Here is a 25,783-nt window from a genome sequence, read left to right on the forward strand (position 1 = left end):
ACTGACTCGGACGCCTCGGTCCAGGAAATGGATACCAAGTCGTCCATTAATGTGCGAGCACTAGTTAGGGCGGTGCGAGCTATTCTTCTTATAGAGGATGAGGCACCGGTTCCTAAGTCGAAGTTTCCTAGTTTCAAAAAAACTAAGGTGGCTTCTGCGGTGTTTCCCCTGTCGGATCAGTTGACGGATCATATGGCGGTAGCTTGGCAGGCGCCCAGTAAGAGATTCCTTCCTCAGAAGCGGTTGGCTTCTAATTACCCCTTCCCTGAGGCACATTGTAAAAAATGGGAAACTCCACCGGCGGTGGATTCCCATGTCACCCGTTTAACTCGGGGCGCCACCTTACCATTACCGTCGATATCCTCGCTGAAGGATCCCACGGACAGGAAAGTTGAGACTTGCTTAAAGTCTATTTACTCCCTCTCCGGGGCGGTGGCCCGACCGTCCATGGCCATCTCCTGGGTGGCCAAGGCCATTGAGGGGTGGGCCAATGCATTGGAAGATACCTTCCCGGACGACGCTCCGGATGTCCAGCGGGCGTTGTTGGGACAAATGAGGGACGCTGCTTCTTACATTGGAGAAGCTTCTTTAGATGCTAGTCTGCTGACCTCGAGGGTATCGGCTGCAGCGGTGTCTGCCCGCCGATCCTTATGGTTGCGGTCCTGGAGAGCGGACTCTGATTCAAAGAAAGGTCTGGAGGCCTTACCTTTCAATGGGGAATTACTATTTGGTCCGGACTTGGACAAAATAGTGGACACCCTGGCTAAATCCAAGTCGGCCTTCCTCCCTTCGGCGGCACTGCCTGCTAAGGTTCGGAGTTCGGCTTTTCGTTCCTTTCGGGTTCAGGGTAAGGCGAAAGGTCAGTCCTTCCCGACACAGTCTGCGAGTAAGACGGCCTCTAAACCCAAGAAGCAAGCCTGGAGTGCTTGGCGCCCTTCTTCCAAGCAGGAAGATAAACCTGCGGCCTGATGGGACGGGCCTCCCTCTGGGGGACCTCAGAGTGGGAGGCCGACTTCTTCTATTTGCCCAGTGCTGGCACAATACCACCACGATGCCTGGGTTCGAGAAGTGGTCTCCCAGGGGTACGCCCTGTCTTTTCGGCACAGACCACCCCACCAGTTTTTCTGCACAAGTCCTTCTCAGGACAAGACCAAGGCGTTACAAGTTCAGGAGGCTATAGAGTCCTTGCTGAAAGCAGGGGTCATTGTTCCCGTTCCTCTATCACAACAAGGGACGGGGTATTATTCGTCTCTGTTTCTGGTGCAGAAACCCAATGGTTCTCATCGCCCTATCCTCAACTTGAAGTCTCTGAACAAATTCCTCAGGGTTCCCAAGTTCAGGATGGAAACGTTACGTTCCATTATTCTGGCGATGGAACCGGGGGATTACATGGTGTCCCTGGACATCCAGGACGCCTACCTCCATGTTCCGATAGCATCTTCACACCAGCGGTATCTGAGGTTCGCTATCCTTCAACACCACTATCAGTTCCGGGCGCTACCCTTTGGTCTCTCCACGGCACCGAGGGTGTTCACGAAGATTATGGCGGTCATGGCCGCACATCTTCGGAACCAGAATGTACGGCTGCTGCCGTACCTGGACGACCTCCTGTTGCTGGCGAGCTCTCCGGAGGTACTGCTTCAACATCTCCACCTGACGATCGCTTGCCTGCAAGCACACGGGTGGTTGATAAATTGGAAAAAGTCCTCCCTGATTCCATCACAGCGGATGGTTCATTTGGGAGCCCTGCTGGATTCGCGTCAGCAAAGGATCTTCCTGACTCCGGAGAAGGTCGCCTCCCTACAGCTGCGGATACGCAGTTGCCTGAGCCGTTGCCGCCTGTCGGTCCATTCGGCTATGAGAGTTCTGGGGTCCATGGTGTCGACATTCGACATGGTGGAATTTGCCCAGTTCCATTCCCGGCCCCTGCAGGGGCTGATTCTATCAGAATGGAACGGGTTACCTCACCGGATCCGCTCTCAGGTGCTGGTGTTGTCTCCGGACGTTCGGCTATCTTTGGCTTGGTGGCTTCAGACAGCTCATCTGGTCGAGGGGCGCCCATTTTGGATCCCGGACTGGGTCCTGCTCACGACGGATGCCAGTCTCCGGGGTTGGGGGGCAGTGACCGGCTCTTTGTCGCTTCAGGGTCGTTGGTCAGCGGAAGAAGCACTTCTCCCCATCAACATCCTGGAACTGCGGGCAGTATACAGGGCCCTGCAGTCGTCCGGCCCCGCTCTTCACGGAAGGGCGGTACAGGTGCAGTCCGACAACGCCACCACGGTGGCGTATATCAATCACCAAGGCGGAACTCGCAGTCAGGCAGCGATGTCGGAGGTGTCTCGTATCCTGACTTGGGTGGAGGGTCACATTCCAGCGATCTCGGCGGTCTTCATCCCCGGAGTCCTCAATTGGGAGGCGGACTTCCTCAGCCGTCACGACGTGCATCCCGGGGAATGGTCGCTTCACCCAGAGGTGTTTCAGCTACTCGTGGACAGGTGGGGACTGCCGGAGCTGGACTTGATGGCCTCCCGTCACAATCACAAGTTGCCCGTTTACGGGTCAAGGACAAGAGACGCAGGTGCAAGTCTGGTGGACGCGCTGTCGGTGAAATGGACGTTTCACCTGGCGTATCTGTTTCCTCCGATATCCCTGCTTCCTCGGGTTCTGCGGAAATTCAAGCAGGACGGCGGCATGCTCGTGCTGGTAGCTCCGGCGTGGCCCAGACGTCCTTGGTACTCCGATCTCAGGAGCCTCTCCATCGACGCTCCGTACCTTCTTCCTCAGCGTCGGGACCTGTTGTCTCAGGGGCCCTGCCTTTACCCGGATCTGGGTCGGCTGTCTTTGATGGCGTGGCTCTTGAGACAGCCGTCTTGAGGTCTCGGGGCTTCTCCAGTTCGGTTATTGGTACCATGCTCAGGGCACGCAAGCATGCTTCAGCACGGATTTATCACAGAGTGTGGCACACTTACTTTCAGTGGTGTGAGTCCAGACATTATGATCCTCAGGTGTTCCGAGTTTCTAGGATCTTGGAATTTCTTCAGTCAGGATTGGATCTCGGCTTACGCCTTGCATCTCTGAAGGTTCATGTGTCCGCCTTGTCCGTGTGGTTTCAACGGCGGATTGCAATACTACCAGACGTTCACACCTTTTTCCAGGGTGTTCTCAGGATCCAGCCTCCCTTTGTGCCTCCTGTGGCTCCTTGGGACTTGGCGGTGGTGCTACGGGTCCTGCAGGGTCCTCCGTTTGAGCCTCTTGAGGCGGTGGAGCTCAAGTGGCTGACATTTAAGACGGTTTTTCTCCTGGCAATTGCTTCGGCCAGGAGGGTGTCTGAATTGGGGGCGCTTTCCAGTCGCCCTCCTTTCCTGATTTTTCACCAGGACAGAGCGGTGCTCCGCACTCGTCCTGAGTTTTTGCCCAAAGTGGTCTCGAAGTTCCATATTAATCAGGAACTTGTTGTGCCAGCTTTTCAGTCCCCTGATCTTTCAGCTGGTGAGACTTCCTTAGATGTGGTCCGGGCGCTTAGAATTTATGTAGACCGGACGGCTTCGGTTAGGAAGTCTGATTCCTTGTTTATCCTCTTTGGTTTTCACAAGAGGGGTTGGCCTGCCAACAAACAAACGTTAGCCCGTTGGCTTCGTTCCGTTATTTGTGAGGCTTATGCACAGGAGGGATTACCTGTGCCAGCCTCTGTTAAGGCTCATTCCACTCGTTCTGTGGGTCCCTCTTGGGCTGCTAGATGTGGCGCTTCTGCTGTTCAGCTGTGTAAGGCGGCCACTTGGTCTTCAATTCAAACGTTTTTGAGGTTCTATGCGTTTGACACCTTTGCCTCTCAGGATGCATCCTTTGGGCGCCGGGTACTCCTTTCAGCACAGGAGCGTCCCCGCCCTTAGTTGTACTGCTTTGGGACATCCCCAAGGTCAACCCTGTGGACCCCCTATGGACCCTGAAGTAGAAAACAAGAGATATGGTAAGAACTTACCTTTGTTATCTCTGTTTCTACGAAGTCCATAGGGTCCACAGGGCGCCCGCCCTGACGCACCTGGCTTCAAATGGGCTGTGTGGCTGGTCACCGGTTTTCCGTCTCCCATTTCTATGAGTATGGTTTCTTGTGTGTTCCAGTCTTCCTTCTCTCTGTTTAGTCTCCTCCTCCGGCCTTGGCTGCTTACCAACTGAGGTGCTGTGGCCGGGGGCGGGGTATAGAGGAGGTCGGACCCAAGTGCATCCTGGGAGCAGCTAAAGCTTTAACTGCGTGGTGCCCATGGATCCAGATCCAGCTATACCCCAAGGTCAACCCTGTGGACCCTATGGACTTCGTAGAAACAGAGATAACAAAGGTAAGTTCTTACCATATCTCTTGTTATCAGCACACATGACAAGGCCAAGCAGGCGGGACAAAGTATGGAGAGATGGATTCAGAGCCCGACACTGACCGACACCGACACTGTACGACAGAGGCAGACACCGACACTGTACGACAGAGGCAGACACCGACACTGTACGACAGAAACAGACACCGACACTGTACGACAGAGGCAGACACCGACACTGTACGACAGAGGCAGACACCGACACTGTACGACAGAGGCAGACACCGACACTGTACGACAGAGGCAGACACCGACACTGTACGACAGAGACCGACACTGTGCGACAGAGGCAGACACCGACACTGTACGACAGAGGCAGACACCGACACTGTACGACAGAGGCAGACACCGACACTGTACGACAGAGGCAGACACCGACACTGTACGACAGAGGCAGACACCGACACTGTACGACAGAGGCAGACACCGACACTGTACGACAGAGGCAGACACCGACACTGTACGACAGAGGCAGACACCGACACTGTACGACAGAGGCAGACACCGACACTGTACGACAGAGGCAGACACCGACACTGTACGACAGAGGCAGACACCGACACTGTACGACAGAGGCAGACACTGTACGACAGAGGCAGACACTGTACGACAGAGGCAGACACTGTACGACAGAGGCAGACACTGTACGACAGAGGCAGACACCGACACTGTACGACAGAGACCGACAATGTACGACAAAGGCAGACACCGACACTGCACGACAGAGGCAGACACCGACACTGTACAATAGAGACCGACAATATACGACAAAGGCAGACACCGACACTGTACGACAGAGACCGACATTGTACGACAGAGACAGACACCGACACTGTACGAAAGAGGCAGACACCGACACTGTACGAAAGAGGCAGACACCGACACTGTACGACAGAGACAGACACCGACACTGTACGACAGAGACAGACACCGACACTGTACGACAGAGACAGACACCGACACTGTACGACAGAGACAGACACCGACACTGTACGACAGAGACCGACAATGTACGACAGAGGCAGACACCGTCACTGTACGACAGACACCGACACTGTACGACAGAGGCAGACACCGACACTGTACGACAGAGGCAGACACCGACACTGTACGACAAACACCGACAGTGTACGACAGAGGCAGACACCGACACTGTACAATAGAGACCGACAATGTACGACAAAGGCAGACACCGACACTGTACGACAGAGACAGACACCGACACTGTACGACAGAGACAGACACCGACACTGTACGACAAACACCGACACTGTACGAAAGAGGCAGACACCGACACTGTACGACAGAGGCAGACACCGACATTGTACGCCAAAGGCAGACACCGACACTGTACGACAGAGGCAGACACCGACACTGTACGACAGAGACCGACAATGTACGACAGAGGCAGACACTGTACGACAGAGGCAGACACTGTACGACAGAGGCAGACACCGACACTGTACGACAAAGGCAGACACCGACACTGTACGACAAAGGCAGACACCGACACTGTACGACAGAGACAGACACCGACACTGTACGACAGAGACAGACACCGACACTGTACGACAGAGGCAGACACTGTACGACAGAGGCAGACACTGTACGACAGAGGCAGACACCGACACTGTACGACAAACACCGACAGTGTACGACAGAGGCAGACACCGACACTGTACGACAGAGACAGACACCGACACTGTACGACAGAGGCAGACACCGACACTGTACGACAGAGGCAGACACCGACACTGTACGACAGAGGCAGACACCGACACTGTACGACAGAGGCAGACACCGACACTGTACGACAGAGACCGACACCGTACGACAGAGGCAGACACTGTACGACAGAGGCAGACACTGTACGACAGAGGCAGACACTGTACGACAGAGGCAGACACTGTACGACAGAGGCAGACACCGACAGTGTACGACAGAGGCAGACACCGACACTGTACGACAGAGACAGACACCGACACTGTACGACAGAGACCGACACTGTACGACAGAGACCGACACTGTACGACAGAGACCGACACTGTACGACAGAGGCAGACACTGTACGACAGAGGCAGACACCGACACTGTACGACAAACACCGACAGTGTACGACAGAGGCAGACACCGACACTGTACGACAGAGGCAGACACCGACACTGTACAACAAAGGCAGACACTGACACTGTACAACAAAGGCAGACACCGACACTGTACGACAGAGGCAGACACCGACACTGTACGACAGAGGCAGACAACGACACTGTACGACAGAGGCAGACAACGACACTGTACGACAGAGGCAGACAACGACACTGTACGACAGAGACAGACACCGACACTGTACGACAGAGACTGACACTGTACGATTACTGGTCACAGTACTGAGAACACCACAGTCTCCTATGAGCAGCTATTGCCACCAATACCTGTTTTGGTCCCTCAGCTCCATCTCCATTTGCTGGGTCTCCCGTTCCAACTTTCTTGTCCATACATGGTGCCTCCAAGCACGGAATGTCCTCTGCTGATGCTTCCAGTCAGCCAGAGCCCGGGCCTTGCCCATCTTCACCCTGCGCTCTAGGACCAGCTTGTACCAGATAGAGAAGTGTTTCTGGAGGCACTGTGGGGACAGGAGACTGGTCATGGAACGCGCAGAGTAAAGGACATTATAAGCAGAGATCAGTGTCAGGGACGTTCCTACGAGAGGTTCTTCTCTCTCAACACAGATAATAGACTAAGCCCCACATGTGCGGTTGCAGATATTTGGTCTGGTCTACCACCTTGGCCAAACTCAGAAAGCCTACATCTAAAGCTCCATCGCCGTACACGCTACACGATCCGGTGTACGATGGCGTAATGTATCGTTACATGCTGCCTGTAACAACGCCGCGTCAGCCGTAGAATTGTCCCATCTGCACAGCAGATGGTAAGATTCAATGAACGTCGGCAGTTACCGATGGATCGGGCATACACACTACAGTATATGATGTGTACGATATATCGTTCCAATCTGCGTTGGAACATTATATTGGACAATAGATTGTATAGTGTGTACACAGCTTAAGCCAGATGATCTAGTTGGGGTTGTTTAGTAATCAGCATGGACGGCACATTGAGTGGTCAGCTTAGAATCTGGTCGGCGAATGACTCTGATCAGTGGCCAACCCAATCTGCTAGTATACCCAGTGACATAATAATTGGGGTAGAAAGGTCATTGATGGAAGTTGGGGGCCACAAAGTGTGAGACCTACAGACACCCTATATAAATTTGTAGCTGAATATTATAATTTCAAATGCAGACAGATAATGTGAGGACATTGGACCATGCACTTTTCTTTTATCTCGTGTAAAACAATAAAAAGACAATAAAAACAAATTATTCCAAAGAGTAATAACAACATAAACCCCAAACAGATACCAATGGTTGGTATGTATACTGAAGAGGTCCCAGGACTAGACACTGGACCTGATTCAGACCCGGTCGCTAAGTTACGCTCGCTCTGAGCGATAATCGCACATCTGCGCATGCGTATAATTCGCAGTGCGCGTGCGCAAGCCAGTCTTTGCGATCTGATTTTGGTTGTTCGTAAGCCACTATCAGGTCGTTGCTTTAAGTGACAGATAGCGCCGTTTGTGGGTGGTAACAGGGGAAGGTGCTTGTGAACGGGGGAGTGGTGTTGCGGACGCAGGCATGTCAGCCAGCCAAAACGTTGTTTAAAGGGCGTGCATAATTAGCAAAGTAGCGTCATTGTACACGTCACCTATATGTATTTCACTGATCGCTGTGCTAGCGGCAGGTTAAGGCAACCTCAAGGGCTGCGAGCAGCTCCGATGGCTCACGATGGTCCCGATTAATCCCACATTTCCCGGAGATGATGTTTGTTGCAAGGAGGCGTCTTTAGACACTTTCAAGCGCAGTTTGCTGTAGCTCGCTAAAACATAGTGGGCGTCCTTACGCGACGCAGTGCGAGCACTTCATTTAAATTTCCATCCCCTTTTTGCCAGCGAGCGACCGCAACTTGCGAGCGGGTCTGAATGAGCTCCACTGTGCGGAGTCACAATCTCTCACCCTGTGGTTTTCGGCATAAACCTGGCTGAGCAGCTCCTGGATCTGGGCCTGTTTCTGGAGTCTTCTCCTCTCCAGCTCGTGCTCCTGGACGCCTGCTGGTGTCTGCACGCTCACCGGTGCCCTCTTACTCTCCAGCTCCTGCCTCTTCCACTCTCTGAGAAGCAGTAAATGTGGACATATCGCACACATCAGAAGTGGTCACAGAAGAAGCTCATCCATTTCTGCAGCCTATCAATGAATTATGGACTAGGGAAATCACGGAGGCATGAGGCATCCACTAGATGTAAGCTTGTAGCGTAATGGCCTGTACACACGGGACGAGCAGATATCGTTGTCTGATCTTCCTGCATGTGCTGGATGTTCTATATCAAACATACAGCACATGCACCAACCCCCAAACGATGTAACGATCGCGGGTCCCGATAGTAAACAGGCTAACCTGGTTGATATCGACCAGGTTGGCCTGCATGCACGGGCGATGGTCGATATCAATATTTACCATCCGTGCCCGCGCATCAACCATCGTTTGGTCGTTGAAGGGGTTAAAAAAAAGGACGACGTAAACAATCAAACGATATAGTTTCTATCGTCCTTTTTATATGACTGTGTGTATGCACCATTAGACTGGATCTAAGTGCGGTTGCAGCACAGAGGATAATAGAAGTTCCAGTATCACAGGTCCTCCCCTCTTGTGCACATTCTGGCATTGAGGTTCGTCATTAGTGTTAGTGAGAACTTTATAGCGCACACGTCGTTATCGGAGTGATTGCGTGGTTCCTGCTACTTTGTCTTTTTTACACCGAGATGAGTGATGTGTGAGTGAGGACAGGGCTGCATGTGACAGGGGCAGTGACATGATGTGAGGAGGGGAATGGGGGCAGCAAGAAGCCACAGACTGAGAGTTATATAGTGGGAGCAGCAGGGTCCCCAGCAGCACAGAGTATATCAGGAGATAAGTGATGTGTTAGTGAGGACAGGGCTGCATGTGACAGGGGCAGTGACATGATGTGAGGAGGGGAATGGAGGCAGCAGCACAGAGTATATCAGGAGATGAGTGATGTGTGAGTGAGGGACAGGGTAGTATGTGACAGGGGCAGTGACATGATGTGAGGAGGGGAATGGAAACAGCAGCACAGAGTATATCAGGAGATGAGTGATGTGTGAGTGAGGACAGGGCTGCATGTGACAGGGGCAGTGACATGATGTGAGGAGGGGAATGGGGGCAGCAAGAAGCCACAGACAGAGTTATATAGTGGGAGCAGCAGGGTCCCCAGCAGCACAGAGTATATCAGGAGATAAGTGATGTGTTAGTGAGGACAGGGCTGTATGTGACAGGGGCAGTGACATGATGTGAGGAGGGGAATGGAGGCAGCAGCACAGAGTATATCAGGAGATGAGTGATGTGTGAGTGAGGACAGGGTAGTATGTGACAGGGGCAGTGACATGATGTGAGGAGGGGAATGGAAACAGCAGCACAGAGTATATCAGGAGATGAGTGATGTGATAGTGAGGACAGGGCTGCATGTGACACGGGCAGTGACATGATGGGAGGAGGAGAATGGAGGCAGCAGCACAGAGTATCTCAGGAGATGAGTGATGTGTGAGTGAGGACAGGGCTGTATGTGACAGGGGCAGTGACATGATGTGAGGAGGGGAATGTGAGCAGCAGCACAGAGTATATCAGGAGATGAGTGATGTGATAGTGAGGACAGGGCTGCATGTGACAGGGGCAGTGACATGATGTGAGGAGGGGAATGTGAGCAGCAGCACAGAGTATATCAGGAGATGAGTGATGTGATAGTGAGGACAGGGCTGCATGTGACAGGGGCAGTGACATGATGGGAGGAGGGGAATGGAGGCAGCAGCACAGAGTATATCAGGAGATGAGTGATGTGTGAGTGAGGACAGGGCTGTATGTGACGGGAAGTGACAGGATGTGAGGAGGGGAATGGGAGCAGCAGCACAGAGTATCTCAGGAGATGAGTGATGTGTGAGTGAGGACAGGGCTGTATGTGACAGGGGCAGTGACATGATGTGAGGAGGGGAATGTGAGCAGCAGCACAGAGTATATCAGGAGATGAGTGATGTGATAGTGAGGACAGGGCTGCATGTGACACGGGCAGTGACATGATGGGAGGAGGGGAATGTGAGCAGCAGCACAGAGTATATCAGGAGATGAGTGATGTGTGAGTGAGGACAGGGCTGTATGTGACAGGGGCAGTGACAGGATGTGAGGAGGGGAATGGCAGCAGCAGCACAGAGTATCTCAGGAGATGAGTGATGTGTGAGTGAGGACAGGGCTGCATGTGACAGGGGCAGTGACATGATGTGAGGAGGGGAATGTGAGCAGCAGCACAGAGTATATCAGGAGATGAGTGATGTGTGAGTGAGGACAGGGCTGTATGACAGGGGCAGTGACATGATGTGAGGAGGGGAATGTGATCAGCAGCACAGAGTATATCAGGAGATGAGTGATGTGATAGTGAGGACAGGGCTGCATGTGACAGGGGCAGTGACATGATGGGAGGAGGGGAATGGAGGCAGCAGCACAGAGTATATCAGGAGATGAGTGATGTGTGAGTGAGGACAGGGCTGTATGTGACAGGGGCAGTGACATGATGTGAGGAGGGGAATGGGAGCAGCAGCACAGAGTATATCAGGAGATGAGTGATGTGATAGTGAGGACAGGGCTGCATGTGACAGGGGCAGTGACATGATGTGAGGAGGGGAATGGGAGCAGCAGCACAGAGTATATCAGGAGATGAGTGATGTGTCAGTGAGGACAGGGCTGTATGTGACAGGGGCAGTGACATGATGTGAGGAGGGGAATGGGAGCAGCAACACAGAGTATATCAGGAGATGAGTGATGTGATAGTGAGGACAGGGCTGCATGTGACAGGGGCAGTGACATGATGGGAGGAGGGGAATGGAGGCAGCAGCACAGAGTATATCAGGAGATGAGTGATGTGTGAGTGAGGACAGGGCTGCATGTGACAGGGGCAGTGACGTGATGTGAGGAGGGGAATGGGAACAGCAGCACAGAGTATATCAGGAGATGAGTGATGTGATAGTGAGGACAGGGCTGCATGTGACACGGGCAGTGACATGATGGGAGGAGGGGAATGGAGGCAGCAGCACAGAGTATATCAGGAGATGAGTGATGTGTGAGTGAGGACAGGGCTGTATGTGACAGGGGCAGTGACATGATGTGAGGAGGGGAATGTGAGCAGCAGCACAGAGTATATCAGGAGATGAGTGATGTGATAGTGAGGACAGGGCTGCATGTGACAGGGGCAGTGACATGATGTGAGGAGGGGAATGGGAGCAGCAGCACAGAGTATATCAGGAGATGAGTGATGTGTCAGTGAGGACAGGGCTGCATGTGACAGGGGCAGTGACATGATGTGAGGAGGGGAATGGAGGCAGAAGCACAGAGTATATCAGGAGATGAGTGATGTGTCAGTGAGGGCAGGGCTGCATGTGACAGGGGCAGTGACATGATGTGAGGAGGGGAATGGAGGCAGCAGGAAGCCACAGACTGAGAGTTATATAGTGGGAGTAGCAGGGTCCCCAGCAGCACAGAGTATATCAGGAGATGAGTGATGTGTCAGTGAGGACAGGGCTGCATGTGACAGGGGCAGTGACATGATGTGAGGAGGGGAATGGAGGCAGAAGCACAGAGTATATCAGGAGATGAGTGATGTGTGAGTGAGGACAGGGCTGCATGTGACAGGGGCAGTGACATGATGTGAGGAGGGGAATGGAGGCAGAAGCACAGAGTATATCAGGAGATGAGTGATGTGTGAGTGAGGACAGGGCTGTATGTGACAGGGGCAGTGACATGATGTGAGGAGGGGAATGGAGGCAGCAGCACAGAGTATATCAGGAGATGAGTGATGTGTGAGTGAGGACAGGGCTGTATGTGACAGGGGCAGTGACATGATGGGAGGAGGGGAATGGAGGCAGCAGCACAGAGTATATCAGGAGATGAGTGATGTGTCAGTGAGGGCAGGGCTGCATGTGACAGGGGCAGTGACATGATGTGAGGAGGGGAATGGAGGCAGCAGGAAGCCACAGACTGAGAGTTATATAGTGGGAGTAGCAGGGTCCCCAGCAGCACAGAGTATATCAGGAGAGGAGTGATGTGTCAGTGAGGACAGGGCTGCATGTGACAGGGGCAGTGACATGATGTGAGGAGGGGAATGGAGGCAGCAGCACAGAGTATATCAGGAGAGGAGTGATGTGTCAGTGAGGACAGGGCTGCATGTGACAGGGGCAGTGACATGATGTGAGGAGGGGAATGGGAGCAGCAGGAAGCCACAGACTGAGAGCTATATACTGCATATAACTGAATGTGTCTGCAATAAACGATAGACAAGAATCATAGCACCGGCCCCAGCAATGTTACCTCCATACTACTTTTACTTTCAGAAGGAGAAATTATAAATACATAGAAGTACTTGCCAGGAACAGGGTGCACAAACTTACATTTTGTTTTTCCATTTTATCAACATTTACAGAGATAACTTTATTACATGAAATCATATAAGTGAGGACGTTAGATGACTCCGGCAGTAATTACAGCTACCACAACCTGTGGGTCAGTGGCAATCTGTCCTGTGGGGGGGTCGCTAGGTGCTTACAAGGAACATGTCCTTGCTTCAATATTTATTCTACGTTATAATGTAAATATACTTGGTTGTCATTTATGCATTACACAAAGTTTTTCTCTCCTTAACAATAGATTTTTATTAACATTAGTGAGAATGGAAATATCATAGGCATTATGTATGTACGCAGCTGGAATTTACATGCCTGCCCTATGTCTAATTGTTTTCTCAGGTACACATAAGAAAAACAGCAGCAGTGTAAGGATCACTGATCCCTATGAGAAAGGTACCGGTCCTAACACACAGGCATTTATATATCATGCCGGAAGAACATGGAAGAGAGAAACATCCTTTCTTTTTGCATTGTTGTTACTCTTACGTGATATGAAGACGCCTGTGTGTACGAACCCACCTATCTCATAGGGATCGATGATCCTGTGCTGGCGTTTGTTTCCCCATCTATATAGGTACAGCCCTGGCGGTTATATCCAGCCTGTCTGCACTGGCCCATAGACTCCTACTGAAGCCACTCACAGCATTTTCCATCATGGGGTCCCTGTAGGTGCCTCTGGCCGCAGTTTATACAGATAAGATTGTACAACCTGATTGCACACAGGTGTTCAGCAGCAGTTACCGCAGCGCTCGCTTACATTTTCCTGGCTTCCTCCATAACTCTCTTGCGCTCATTCATCTCCTTGCGCAGTTTCACCATCTCTCTCTGGATTTCCTCATCCTCTTTCTTGGCCTTCATCGCTTTCTGCCTGCTCTCCTCCTGCACCAGCTTCAGGGCCTGAGTCATCGCAGACCTTCTGAGAGCCGCCTCCTGCCGCTGCTTCTCCGTCTCCCTCTGCCGACGAGCCCGGTTCTCTTTCACCTGGCAGGACACGGGACAGGTTAATGACAGCGTAGATCTCAATGCAAAGGTCATAGGAGGCAGTTATGTGAGGTGAGATAGTACCAGGAACCAGATGATGTGTGAGGTGAGATAGTACCAGGAACCAGATGATGTGTGAGGTGAGCTAGTACCAGGAGCCACTGACACTAGAAGCTGTGTGAGGTGAGCTAGTACCAGGAGCCACTGACACCAGATGATGTGTGAGGTGAGCTAGTACCAGGAGCCACTGACACTAGAAGCTGTGTGGGGTGAGCTAGTACCAGGAGCCACTGACACCAGATGCTGTGTGGGGTGAGCTAGTACCAGGAGCCACTGACACTAGAAGCTGTGTGAGGTGAGCTAGTACCAGGAGCCACTGACACCAGATGATGTGTGAGGTGAGCTAGTACCAGGAGCCACTGACACCAGATGCTGTGTGAGGTGAGCTAGTACCAGGAACCAGATGCTGTGTGGGGTGAGCTAGTACCAGGAACCAGAGCCTGGGTGAGGTGAGTAGTACCAGGAGCCACTGACACTAGAAGCTGTGTGAGGTGAGCTAGTACCAGGAGCCACTGACACCAGATGATGTGTGAGGTGAGCTAGTACCAGGAGCCACTGACACTAGAAGCTGTGTGGGGTGAGCTAGTACCAGGAGCCACTGACACCAGATGCTGTGTGGGGCGAGCTAGTACCAGGAGCCACTGACACCTGATGTTATTAGACCCTAGTCAGGCTGCATCATGATGGTGGAATATGTCCCCCACCCCCACTGTGTGCCCGCAGCACCCGGTACAACTTATATATACACAGGATGCCGGTGTCGGTATTCAGACCAGTGGCATCCCGACAGCCGGGATTTCATACCCAACCAGTTATTTTGAACTCATCGTGGACAGCCCCTTCACGGCCAGTTTGACACGGTTATGTCACTGTGTACAGTAAGAGAAATACACTGCCCTTGTGGTATCACCGCACGAATATTCACCCCACCTGCTGGTGTCGCACTTCCATGGTGACTCTGGGGTCTCTCCGCTTCGCGGTTTTGCAGCTCTGATCACTCCTGAGGCTCTCTAATATCCCAGAATCCACCACTTCCTTCTGGAGAAGCTGCTGCATGAATTCCTGGGTGTTGGAGTTCTCCGTTTCCCGCTCCAGATAGTGACAGAGATCTGGAAAAAGTACAATAACCTTATTTACTAATCTATCACACCATCCTGCCATCAAGGAGAGCGCTCCGCTTATCTCACTATGAACATGTGAGAAGATGAACGCCATTGCCTGCAACGTATCGGATGGACATTGCAATTTCTTGCGCTGCGCCGAGATGTTGGAGACTGTGAACTAAGACGCCGTAGTCACTTTCAAATGCTCCATGACCATCAACCGCACTGCCAGTAAAAAGTTGCTGTAAGCGACCACGATAATGCACATTGGCGCATGCACAGTGCGATTTAGAGGCATGCGCAGTTTACTGATAATCGCTCAACAGTAATATACACCAACAGCCCCCCCACAGGTGACACAGCCCCCCCCTCCACAGGTGACACAGCCCTCCCCCCCCAGGTGACACAGCCCCCCCCATAGATGACAGAGCCCCCCCCTCCACAGGTGACACAGCCCCTCCCCACAGGTGACACAGCCCCCCCCCTCCACAGGTGACACAGCCCTCCCCCCCCCAGGTGACACAGCCCCCCCCATAGATGACAGAGCCCCCCCCTCCACAGGTGACACAGCCCCTCCCCACAGGTGACACAGCCCCTCCCCCCCACAGGTGACACAGCCCCCCCCACAGATGACAGAGCCCTCCCCCCCACAGGTGACACAGCCCCTCCCCACAGGTGACACAGCCCCTCCCCACAGGTGACACAGCCCCTCCCCACAGGTGACACAGTACCCCCCCACAGATGACACAGCCCCTCCCCACAGATGACACAGCCCCCCCCCACAGATGACACAGCCCCCCCCCACAGATGACACAGCCCCCCCCCACAGATGACACAGTACCCCCCCACAGGTGACACAGCCCCCCCCACAGATGACACAGTACCCCACCACAGGTGACACAGCCCCCCCCATAGATGACAGAGCCCCCCCCTCCACAGGTGACACAGCCCCTCCCCACAGGTGACACAACCCCTCCCCACAGGTGACACAGCCCCCTCCCCACAGGTGACACAGCCCCCTCCCCACAGGTGACACAGCCCCCTCCCCACAGGTGACACAGCCCCCTCCCCACAGGTGACACAGCCCCCTCCCCACGGGTGACACAGCCCCCTCCCCACGGGTGACACAGCCCCCTCCCACGGGTGACACAGCCCCCTCCCACGGGTGACACAGCCCCCCCCCCCCCCATAGGTGACACAGCCCCTCCCCCCACAGGTGACACAGCCCCCCCCCCCACAGGTGACACAACCCCTCCCCACAGGTGACACAGCCCCCTCCCCACAGGTGACACAGCCCCCCCCTCCACAGGTGACACAGCCCCTCCCCACAGGTGACACAACCCCTCCCCACAGGTGACACAGCCCCCTCCCCACAGGTGACACAGCCCCCTCCCCACAGGTGACACAGCCCCCTCCCCACAGGTGACACAGCCCCCTCCCCACAGGTGACACAGCCCCCTCCCCACAGGTGACACAGCCCCCTCCCCACGGGTGACACAGCCCCCTCCCACGGGTGACACAGCCCCCCCCCCCCCCCATAGGTGACACAGCCCCTCCCCCCACAGGTGACACAGCCCCTCCCCACAGGTGACACAGCCCCCCCCACAGGTGACACAGCCCCCCAGTATAACGGAGGCTATAGCTGGAGTTCCTCGCAGGAATCCTACCATCAAACCTGTTGTACTTGACAAACTCTGGAGGGGGCGGTTTTGTTTCCTCTGAGGCATCAACTTCAGGCTCATCGTCCTCTTCGCTTCCAAGCTCCAGTTTCAGCTTATTAGTCAGCCACTCGCTCAGCAGGTCCTGGGCTACAGAGGGAACAAACCTCAGGTTATAATGTCCTACAGATAATGTGCACATGGAGCCGCTCGTCAGGGTGCAGACGCGGTCCGGCAGAGACCTTATGGGTAAGAGCGTGGAATTATGGGGCACGACGTCTGGGGGATCAGAGGCGCCTGCGCGCTGTAGTGGAAACACGAGATTGCTGACCTGCGCTGGCGGGGGTGTAGAAGGTGCATTTAGGGAATGGTTACCCGCTATATGTGTAGGTCCCTTTTCTCCCCCATAGTAACTTGAAGTGGGAGAGATGTCAGAGGGGCCATAGGCCAGGTCTCCTCCTGTAGATTTAATGGGACAGATCCTGCACCTTCAGCGGAAAAGCTCATAGTGTGACAGAATGATCAGATACAGTATATATGTATGTAGCGCACAGGGTGTATGATGGGGCACGGGAATGTCACACACTGCAATCCTGTCATGTTTATACCTTCAGTGTAAGCGTCATCGTGATCATGGAGCTGATGGGTAGATTCCAGGTCCAGCGCTGGGCGCGGTGCTCTCTGTGCACGGCTCGCTGACTTCTTGGGGGAAAACACTTCAGACACAGCAAACTCTGAGGCCTGCTCCACCCTCTGCAGCATAGAGGACAGTTATAACAGCTCAGGAGACATAGCCACAATCAGTGCTCACACTCATATACAGAAAACACTGAGGTCTGCTCCACCCTCTGCAGGATAGAGGACAGTGATCACAGCTCAGGAGACGTAGCCACAATCAGTGCTCACACTCAGATACACAGCAAACACTGAGGTCTGCTCCACCCTCTGCAGCATAGAGGACATAGAGGTCAGTGATCACAGCTCAGGGGAGTTAGCCACAATCAGTGCTCACACTCAGGTACAGCAAACGCTAAGGCCTGCTCCACCCTCTGCAGCATAGAGGACAGTTATAACAGCTCAGGAGACATAGCCACAATCACTGCTCACACTCATGTACAGAAAACACTGAGACCTGCTCCACCCTGTGCAGCATAGAGGACAGTTATAACAGCTCAGGAGACATAGCCACAATCAGTGCTCACACTCATATACAGCAAACTCTGAGGCCTGCTCCACCCTCTGCAGCATAGAGGACATAGACGACAGTTATAACAGCTCAGGGGACGTAGCCACAATCACTGCTCACACTCTGATACAGCAAACACTGAGGTCTGCTCCACCCTCTGCAGGATAGAGGACAGTGATCACAGCTCAGGAGACGTAGCCACAATCAGTGCTCACACTCAGATACACAGCAAACACTGAGGTCTGCTCCACCCTCTGCAGCATAGAGGACAGTTATAACAGCTCAGGAGACATAGCCACAATCACTGCTCACACTCATGTACAGAAAACACTGAGACCTGCTCCACCCTGTGCAGCATAGAGGACAGTTATAACAGCTCAGGAGACATAGCCACAATCAGTGCTCACACTCATATACAGCAAACTCTGAGGCCTGCTCCACCCTCTGCAGCATAGAGGACATAGACGACAGTTATAACAGCTCAGGAGACATAGCCACAATCAGTGCTCACACTCATATACAGCAAACTCTGAGGCCTGCTCCACCCTCTGCAGCATAGAGGACAGTTATCACAGGTCAGGGGACATAGCCACAATCAGTGCTCACACTCATATACAGCAAACTCTGAGGCCTGCTCCACCCTCTGCAGCATAGAGGACATAGAGGACAGTTATAGCTCAGGAGACGTAGCCACAATCACTGCTCACACTCAGATACAGCAAACGCTGAGACCTGCTCCACCCTCTGCAGCATAGAGGACATAGAGGACAGTTATAACAGCTCAGGGGACGTAGCCACAATCACTGCTCACACTCAGATACAGCAAACGCTGAGGCCTGCTCCACCCTCTGCAGCATAGAGGACAGTTATCACAGGTCAGGGGACATAGCCACAATCAGTGCTCACACTCATATACAGCAAACTCTGAGGCCTGCTCCACCCTCTGCAGCATAGAGGACATAGAGGACAGTTATAGCTCAGGAGACGTAGCCACAATCACTGCTCACACTCATATACAGAAAACACTGAGACCTGCTCCACCCTCTGCAGCATAGAGGACATAGAGGTCAGTTATAACAGCTCAGGGGACGTAGCCACAATCACTGCTCACACTCAGATACAGCAAACGCTGAGGCCTGCTCCACCCTCTGCAGGATAGAGGACAGTGATCACAGCTCAGGAGACGTAGCCACAATCAGTGCTCACACTCAGATACACAGCAAACACTGAGGTCTGCTCCACCCTCTGCAGCATAGAGGACATAGAGGACAGTTATAACAGCTCAGGAGACATAGCCACAATCACTGCTCACACTCATGTACAGAAAACACTGAGACCTGCTCCACCCTCTGCAGCATAGAGGACAGTTATAACAGCTCAGGAGACATAGCCACAATCAGTGCTCACACTCATATACAGCAAACTCTGAGGCCTGCTCCACCCTCTGCAGCATAGAGGACATAGAGGTCAGTTATAACAGCTCAGGGGACGTAGCCACAATCACTGCTCACACTCTGATACAGCAAACACTGAGGTCTGCTCCACCCTCTGCAGGATAGAGGACAGTGATCACAGCTCAGGAGACGTAGCCACAATCAGTGCTCACACTCAGATACACAGCAAACACTGAGGTCTGCTCCACCCTCTGCAGCATAGAGGACAGTTATAACAGCTCAGGAGACATAGCCACAATCACTGCTCACACTCATGTACAGAAAACACTGAGACCTGCTCCACCCTCTGCAGCATAGAGGACAGTTATAACAGCTCAGGAGACATAGCCACAATCAGTGCTCACACTCATATACAGCAAACTCTGAGGCCTGCTCCACCCTCTGCAGCATAGAGGACAGTTATCACAGGTCAGGGGACATAGCCACAATCAGTGCTCACACTCATATACAGCAAACTCTGAGGCCTGCTCCACCCTCTGCAGCATAGAGGACATAGAGGACAGTTATAGCTCAGGAGACGTAGCCACAATCACTGCTCACACTCAGATACAGCAAACGCTGAGACCTACTCCACCCTCTGCAACATAGAGGACAGTTATAACAGCTCAGGGGACGTAGCCACAATCACTGCTCACACTCAGATACAGCAAACGCTGAGGCCTGCTCCACCCTCTGCAGCATAGAGGACAGTTATCACAGGTCAGGGGACATAGCCACAATCAGTGCTCACACTCATATACAGCAAACTCTGAGGCCTGCTCCACCCTCTGCAGCATAGAGGACATAGAGGACAGTTATAGCTCAGGAGACGTAGCCACAATCACTGCTCACACTCATATACAGAAAACACTGAGACCTGCTCCACCCTCTGCAGCATAGAGGACATAGAGGTCAGTTATAACAGCTCAGGGGACGTAGCCACAATCACTGCTCACACTCAGATACAGCAAACGCTGAGGCCTGCTCCACCCTCTGCAGGATAGAGGACAGTGATCACAGCTCAGGAGACGTAGCCACAATCAGTGCTCACACTCAGATACACAGCAAACACTGAGGTCTGCTCCACCCTCTGCAGCATAGAGGACATAGAGGACAGTTATAACAGCTCAGGAGACATAGCCACAATCACTGCTCACACTCATGTACAGAAAACACTGAGACCTGCTCCACCCTCTGCAGCATAGAGGACAGTTATAACAGCTCAGGAGACATAGCCACAATCAGTGCTCACACTCATATACAGCAAACTCTGAGGCCTGCTCCACCCTCTGCAGCATAGAGGACATAGACGACAGTTATAACAGCTCAGGAGTCATAGCCACAATCAGTGCTCACACTCATATACAGCAAACTCTGAGGCCTGCTCCACCCTCTGCAGCATAGAGGACAGTTATCACAGGTCAGGGGACATAGCCACAATCAGTGCTCACACTCATATACAGCAAACTCTGAGGCCTGCTCCACCCTCTGCAGCATAGAGGACATAGAGGACAGTTATAGCTCAGGAGACGTAGCCACAATCACTGCTCACACTCAGATACAGCAAACGCTGAGACCTGCTCCACCCTCTGCAGCATAGAGGACATAGAGGACAGTTATAACAGCTCAGGGGACGTAGCCACAATCACTGCTCACACTCAGATACAGCAAACGCTGAGGCCTGCTCCACCCTCTGCAGGATAGAGGACAGTGATCACAGCTCAGGAGACGTAGCCACAATCAGTGCTCACACTCAGATACACAGCAAACACTGAGGTCTCCTCCACCCTCTGCAGCATAGAGGACATAGAGGACAGTTATAACAGCTCAGGAGACGTAGCCACAATCACTGCTCACACTCATATACAGAAAACACTGAGACCTGCTCCACCCTCTGCAGCATAGAGGACATAGAGGTCAGTTATAACAGCTCAGGGGACGTAGCCACAATCACTGCTCACACTCAGATACAGCAAACGCTGAGGCCTGCTCCACCCTCTGCAGCATAGAGGACAGTTATAACAGCTCAGGAGACATAGCCACAATCAGTGCTCACACTCATATACAGCAAACTCTGAGGCCTGCTCCACCCTCTGCAGCATAGAGGACAGTTATCACAGGTCAGGGGACATAGCCACAATCAGTGCTCACACTCATATACAGCAAACTCTGAGGCCTGCTCCACCCTCTGCAGCATAGAGGACATAGAGGACAGTTATAGCTCAGGAGACGTAGCCACAATCACTGCTCACACTCAGATACAGCAAACGCTGAGACCTGCTCCACCCTCTGCAGCATAGAGGACATAGAGGACAGTTATAACAGCTCAGGGGACGTAGCCACAATCACTGCTCACACTCTGATACAGCAAACGCTGAGGCCTGCTCCACCCTCTGCAGGATAGAGGACAGTGATCACAGCTCAGGAGACGTAGCCACAATCAGTGCTCACACTCAGATACACAGCAAACACTGAGGTCTGCTCCACCCTCTGCAGCATAGAGGACAGTTATAACAGCTCAGGAGACATAGCCACAATCAGTGCTCACACTCACACACAGCAAACACTGAGGCCTGCTCCACCCTCTGCAGCATAGAGGACAGTTATAACAGCTCAGGAGACATAGCCACAATCACTGCTCACACTCATGTACAGAAAACACTGAGACCTGCTCCACCCTCTGCAGCATAGAGGACAGTTATAACAGCTCAGGAGACATAGCCACAATCAGTGCTCACACTCATATACAGCAAACTCTGAGGCCTGCTCCACCCTCTGCAGCATAGAGGACATAGACGACAGTTATAACAGCTCAGGAGACATAGCCACAATCAGTGCTCACACTCATATACAGCAAACTCTGAGGCCTGCTCCACCCTCTGCAGCATAGAGGACAGTTATCACAGGTCAGGGGACATAGCCACAATCAGTGCTCACACTCATATACAGCAAACTCTGAGGCCTGCTCCACCCTCTGCAGCATAGAGGACATAGAGGACAGTTATAGCTCAGGAGACGTAGCCACAATCACTGCTCACACTCAGATACAGCAAACGCTGAGACCTGCTCCACCCTCTGCAGCATAGAGGACAGTTATAACAGCTCAGGGGACGTAGCCACAATCACTGCTCACACTCAGATACAGCAAACGCTGAGGCCTGCTCCACCCTCTGCAGGATAGAGGACAGTGATCACAGCTCAGGAGACGTAGCCACAATCAGTGCTCACACTCAGATACACAGCAAACACTGAGGTCTGCTCCACCCTCTGCAGCATAGAGGACATAGAGGACAGTTATAACAGCTCAGGAGACGTAGCCACAATCACTGCTCACACTCATATACAGAAAACACTGAGACCTGCTCCACCCTCTGCAGCATAGAGGACATAGAGGTCAGTTATAACAGCTCAGGGGACGTAGCCACAATCACTGCTCACACTCAGATACAGCAAACGCTGAGGCCTGCTCCACCCTCTGCAGCATAGAGGACATAGAGGACAGTTATAACAGCTCAGGAGACATAGCCACAATCAGTGCTCACACTCATATACAGCAAACTCTGAGGCCTGCTCCACCCTCTGCAGCATAGAGGACAGTTATCACAGGTCAGGGGACATAGCCACAATCAGTGCTCACACTCATATACAGCAAACTCTGAGGCCTGCTCCACCCTCTGCAGCATAGAGGACATAGAGGACAGTTATAGCTCAGGAGACGTAGCCACAATCACTGCTCACACTCAGATACAGCAAACGCTGAGACCTGCTCCACCCTCTGCAGCATAGAGGACATAGAGGACAGTTATAACAGCTCAGGGGACGTAGCCACAATCACTGCTCACACTCTGATACAGCAAACGCTGAGGCCTGCTCCACCCTCTGCAGGATAGAGGACAGTGATCACAGCTCAGGAGACGTAGCCACAATCAGTGCTCACACTCAGATACACAGCAAACACTGAGGTCTGCTCCACCCTCTGCAGCATAGAGGACAGTTATAACAGCTCAGGAGACATAGCCACAATCACTGCTCACACTCATGTACAGAAAACACTGAGACCTGCTCCACCCTCTGCAGCATAGAGGACAGTTATAACAGCTCAGGAGACATAGCCACAATCAGTGCTCACACTCATATACAGCAAACGCTGAGACCTGCTCCACCCTCTGCAGCATAGAGGACATAGAGGACAGTTATAACAGCTCAGGGGACGTAGCCACAATCACTGCTCACACTCAGATACAGCAAACGCTGAGGCCTGCTCCACCCTCTGCAGCATAGAGGACAGTTATCACAGGTCAGGGGACATAGCCACAATCAGTGCTCACACTCATATACAGCAAACTCTGAGGCCTGCTCCACCCTCTGCAGCATAGAGGACATAGAGGACAGTTATAGCTCAGGAGACGTAGCCACAATCACTGCTCACACTCATATACAGAAAACACTGAGACCTGCTCCACCCTCTGCAGCATAGAGGACATAGAGGTCAGTTATAACAGCTCAGGGGACGTAGCCACAATCACTGCTCACACTCAGATACAGCAAACGCTGAGGCCTGCTCCACCCTCTGCAGGATAGAGGACAGTGATCACAGCTCAGGAGACGTAGCCACAATCAGTGCTCACACTCAGATACACAGCAAACACTGAGGTCTGCTCCACCCTCTGCAGCATAGAGGACATAGAGGACAGTTATAACAGCTCAGGAGACATAGCCACAATCACTGCTCACACTCATGTACAGAAAACACTGAGACCTGCTCCACCCTCTGCAGCATAGAGGACAGTTATAACAGCTCAGGAGACATAGCCACAATCAGTGCTCACACTCATATACAGCAAACTCTGAGGCCTGCTCCACCCTCTGCAGCATAGAGGACATAGACGACAGTTATAACAGCTCAGGAGACATAGCCACAATCAGTGCTCACACTCATATACAGCAAACTCTGAGGCCTGCTCCACCCTCTGCAGCATAGAGGACAGTTATCACAGGTCAGGGGACATAGCCACAATCAGTGCTCACACTCATATACAGCAAACTCTGAGGCCTGCTCCACCCTCTGCAGCATAGAGGACATAGAGGACAGTTATAGCTCAGGAGACGTAGCCACAATCACTGCTCACACTCAGATACAGCAAACGCTGAGACCTGCTCCACCCTCTGCAGCATAGAGGACATAGAGGACAGTTATAACAGCTCAGGGGACGTAGCCACAATCACTGCTCACACTCAGATACAGCAAATGCTGAGGCCTGCTCCACCCTCTGCAGGATAGAGGACAGTGATCACAGCTCAGGAGACGTAGCCACAATCAGTGCTCACACTCAGATACACAGCAAACACTGAGGTCTCCTCCACCCTCTGCAGCATAGAGGACATAGAGGACAGTTATAACAGCTCAGGAGACGTAGCCACAATCACTGCTCACACTCATATACAGAAAACACTAAGACCTGCTCCACCCTCTGCAGCATAGAGGACATAGAGGTCAGTTATAACAGCTCAGGGGACGTAGCCACAATCACTGCTCACACTCAGATACAGCAAACGCTGAGGCCTGCTCCACCCTCTGCAGCATAGAGGACATAGAGGACAGTTATAACAGCTCAGGAGACATAGCCACAATCAGTGCTCACACTCATATACAGCAAACTCTGAGGCCTGCTCCACCCTCTGCAGCATAGAGGACAGTTATCACAGGTCAGGGGACATAGCCACAATCAGTGCTCACACTCATATACAGCAAACTCTGAGGCCTGCTCCACCCTCTGCAGCATAGAGGACATAGAGGACAGTTATAGCTCAGGAGACGTAGCCACAATCACTGCTCACACTCAGATACAGCAAACGCTGAGACCTGCTCCACCCTCTGCAGCATAGAGGACATAGAGGACAGTTATAACAGCTCAGGGGACGTAGCCACAATCACTGCTCACACTCTGATACAGCAAACGCTGAGGCCTGCTCCACCCTCTGCAGGATAGAGGACAGTGATCACAGCTCAGGAGACGTAGCCACAATCAGTGCTCACACTCAGATACACAGCAAACACTGAGGTCTGCTCCACCCTCTGCAGCATAGAGGACAGTTATAACAGCTCAGGGGACGTAGCCACAATCACTGCTCACACTCAGATACAGCAAACGCTGAGGCCTGCTCCACCCTCTGCAGCATAGAGGACAGTTATCACAGGTCAGGGGACATAGCCACAATCAGTGCTCACACTCATATACAGCAAACTCTGAGGCCTGCTCCACCCTCTGCAGCATAGAGGACATAGAGGACAGTTATAGCTCAGGAGACGTAGCCACAATCACTGCTCACACTCATATACAGAAAACACTGACACCTGCTCCACCCTCTGCAGCATAGAGGACATAGAGGTCAGTTATAACAGCTCAGGGGACGTAGCCA

At 52.8% G+C, this 25,783-nt stretch overlaps 1 protein-coding gene across 1 annotated transcript in view; it reads right to left on the reverse strand.

Moving 5' to 3' along the window:
* CCDC191 (coiled-coil domain containing 191) overlaps positions 1-25,783 on the reverse strand; it is a 120,771-nt gene that overhangs the window by 20,688 nt on the left and 74,300 nt on the right. The window contains exons 3-8 of the mRNA XM_088450757.1: positions 17,353-17,497; positions 16,754-16,894; positions 14,914-15,092; positions 13,700-13,923; positions 8,440-8,593; positions 6,800-6,990 (exon numbers count right to left, since the gene is read on the reverse strand). Coding sequence (XP_088306883.1) covers positions 6,800-6,990; positions 8,440-8,593; positions 13,700-13,923; positions 14,914-15,092; positions 16,754-16,894; positions 17,353-17,497 — 1,034 coding nt within the window. The remainder of the gene's footprint in view (positions 1-6,799; positions 6,991-8,439; positions 8,594-13,699; positions 13,924-14,913; positions 15,093-16,753; positions 16,895-17,352; positions 17,498-25,783) is intronic.

The sequence above is a fragment of the Taudactylus pleione genome, unplaced genomic scaffold (assembly GCF_031769625.1).
Source record: "Taudactylus pleione unplaced genomic scaffold, aTauple2 ptg000523l, whole genome shotgun sequence".
Classification (NCBI taxonomy): Eukaryota; Metazoa; Chordata; class Amphibia; order Anura; family Myobatrachidae; genus Taudactylus; species Taudactylus pleione.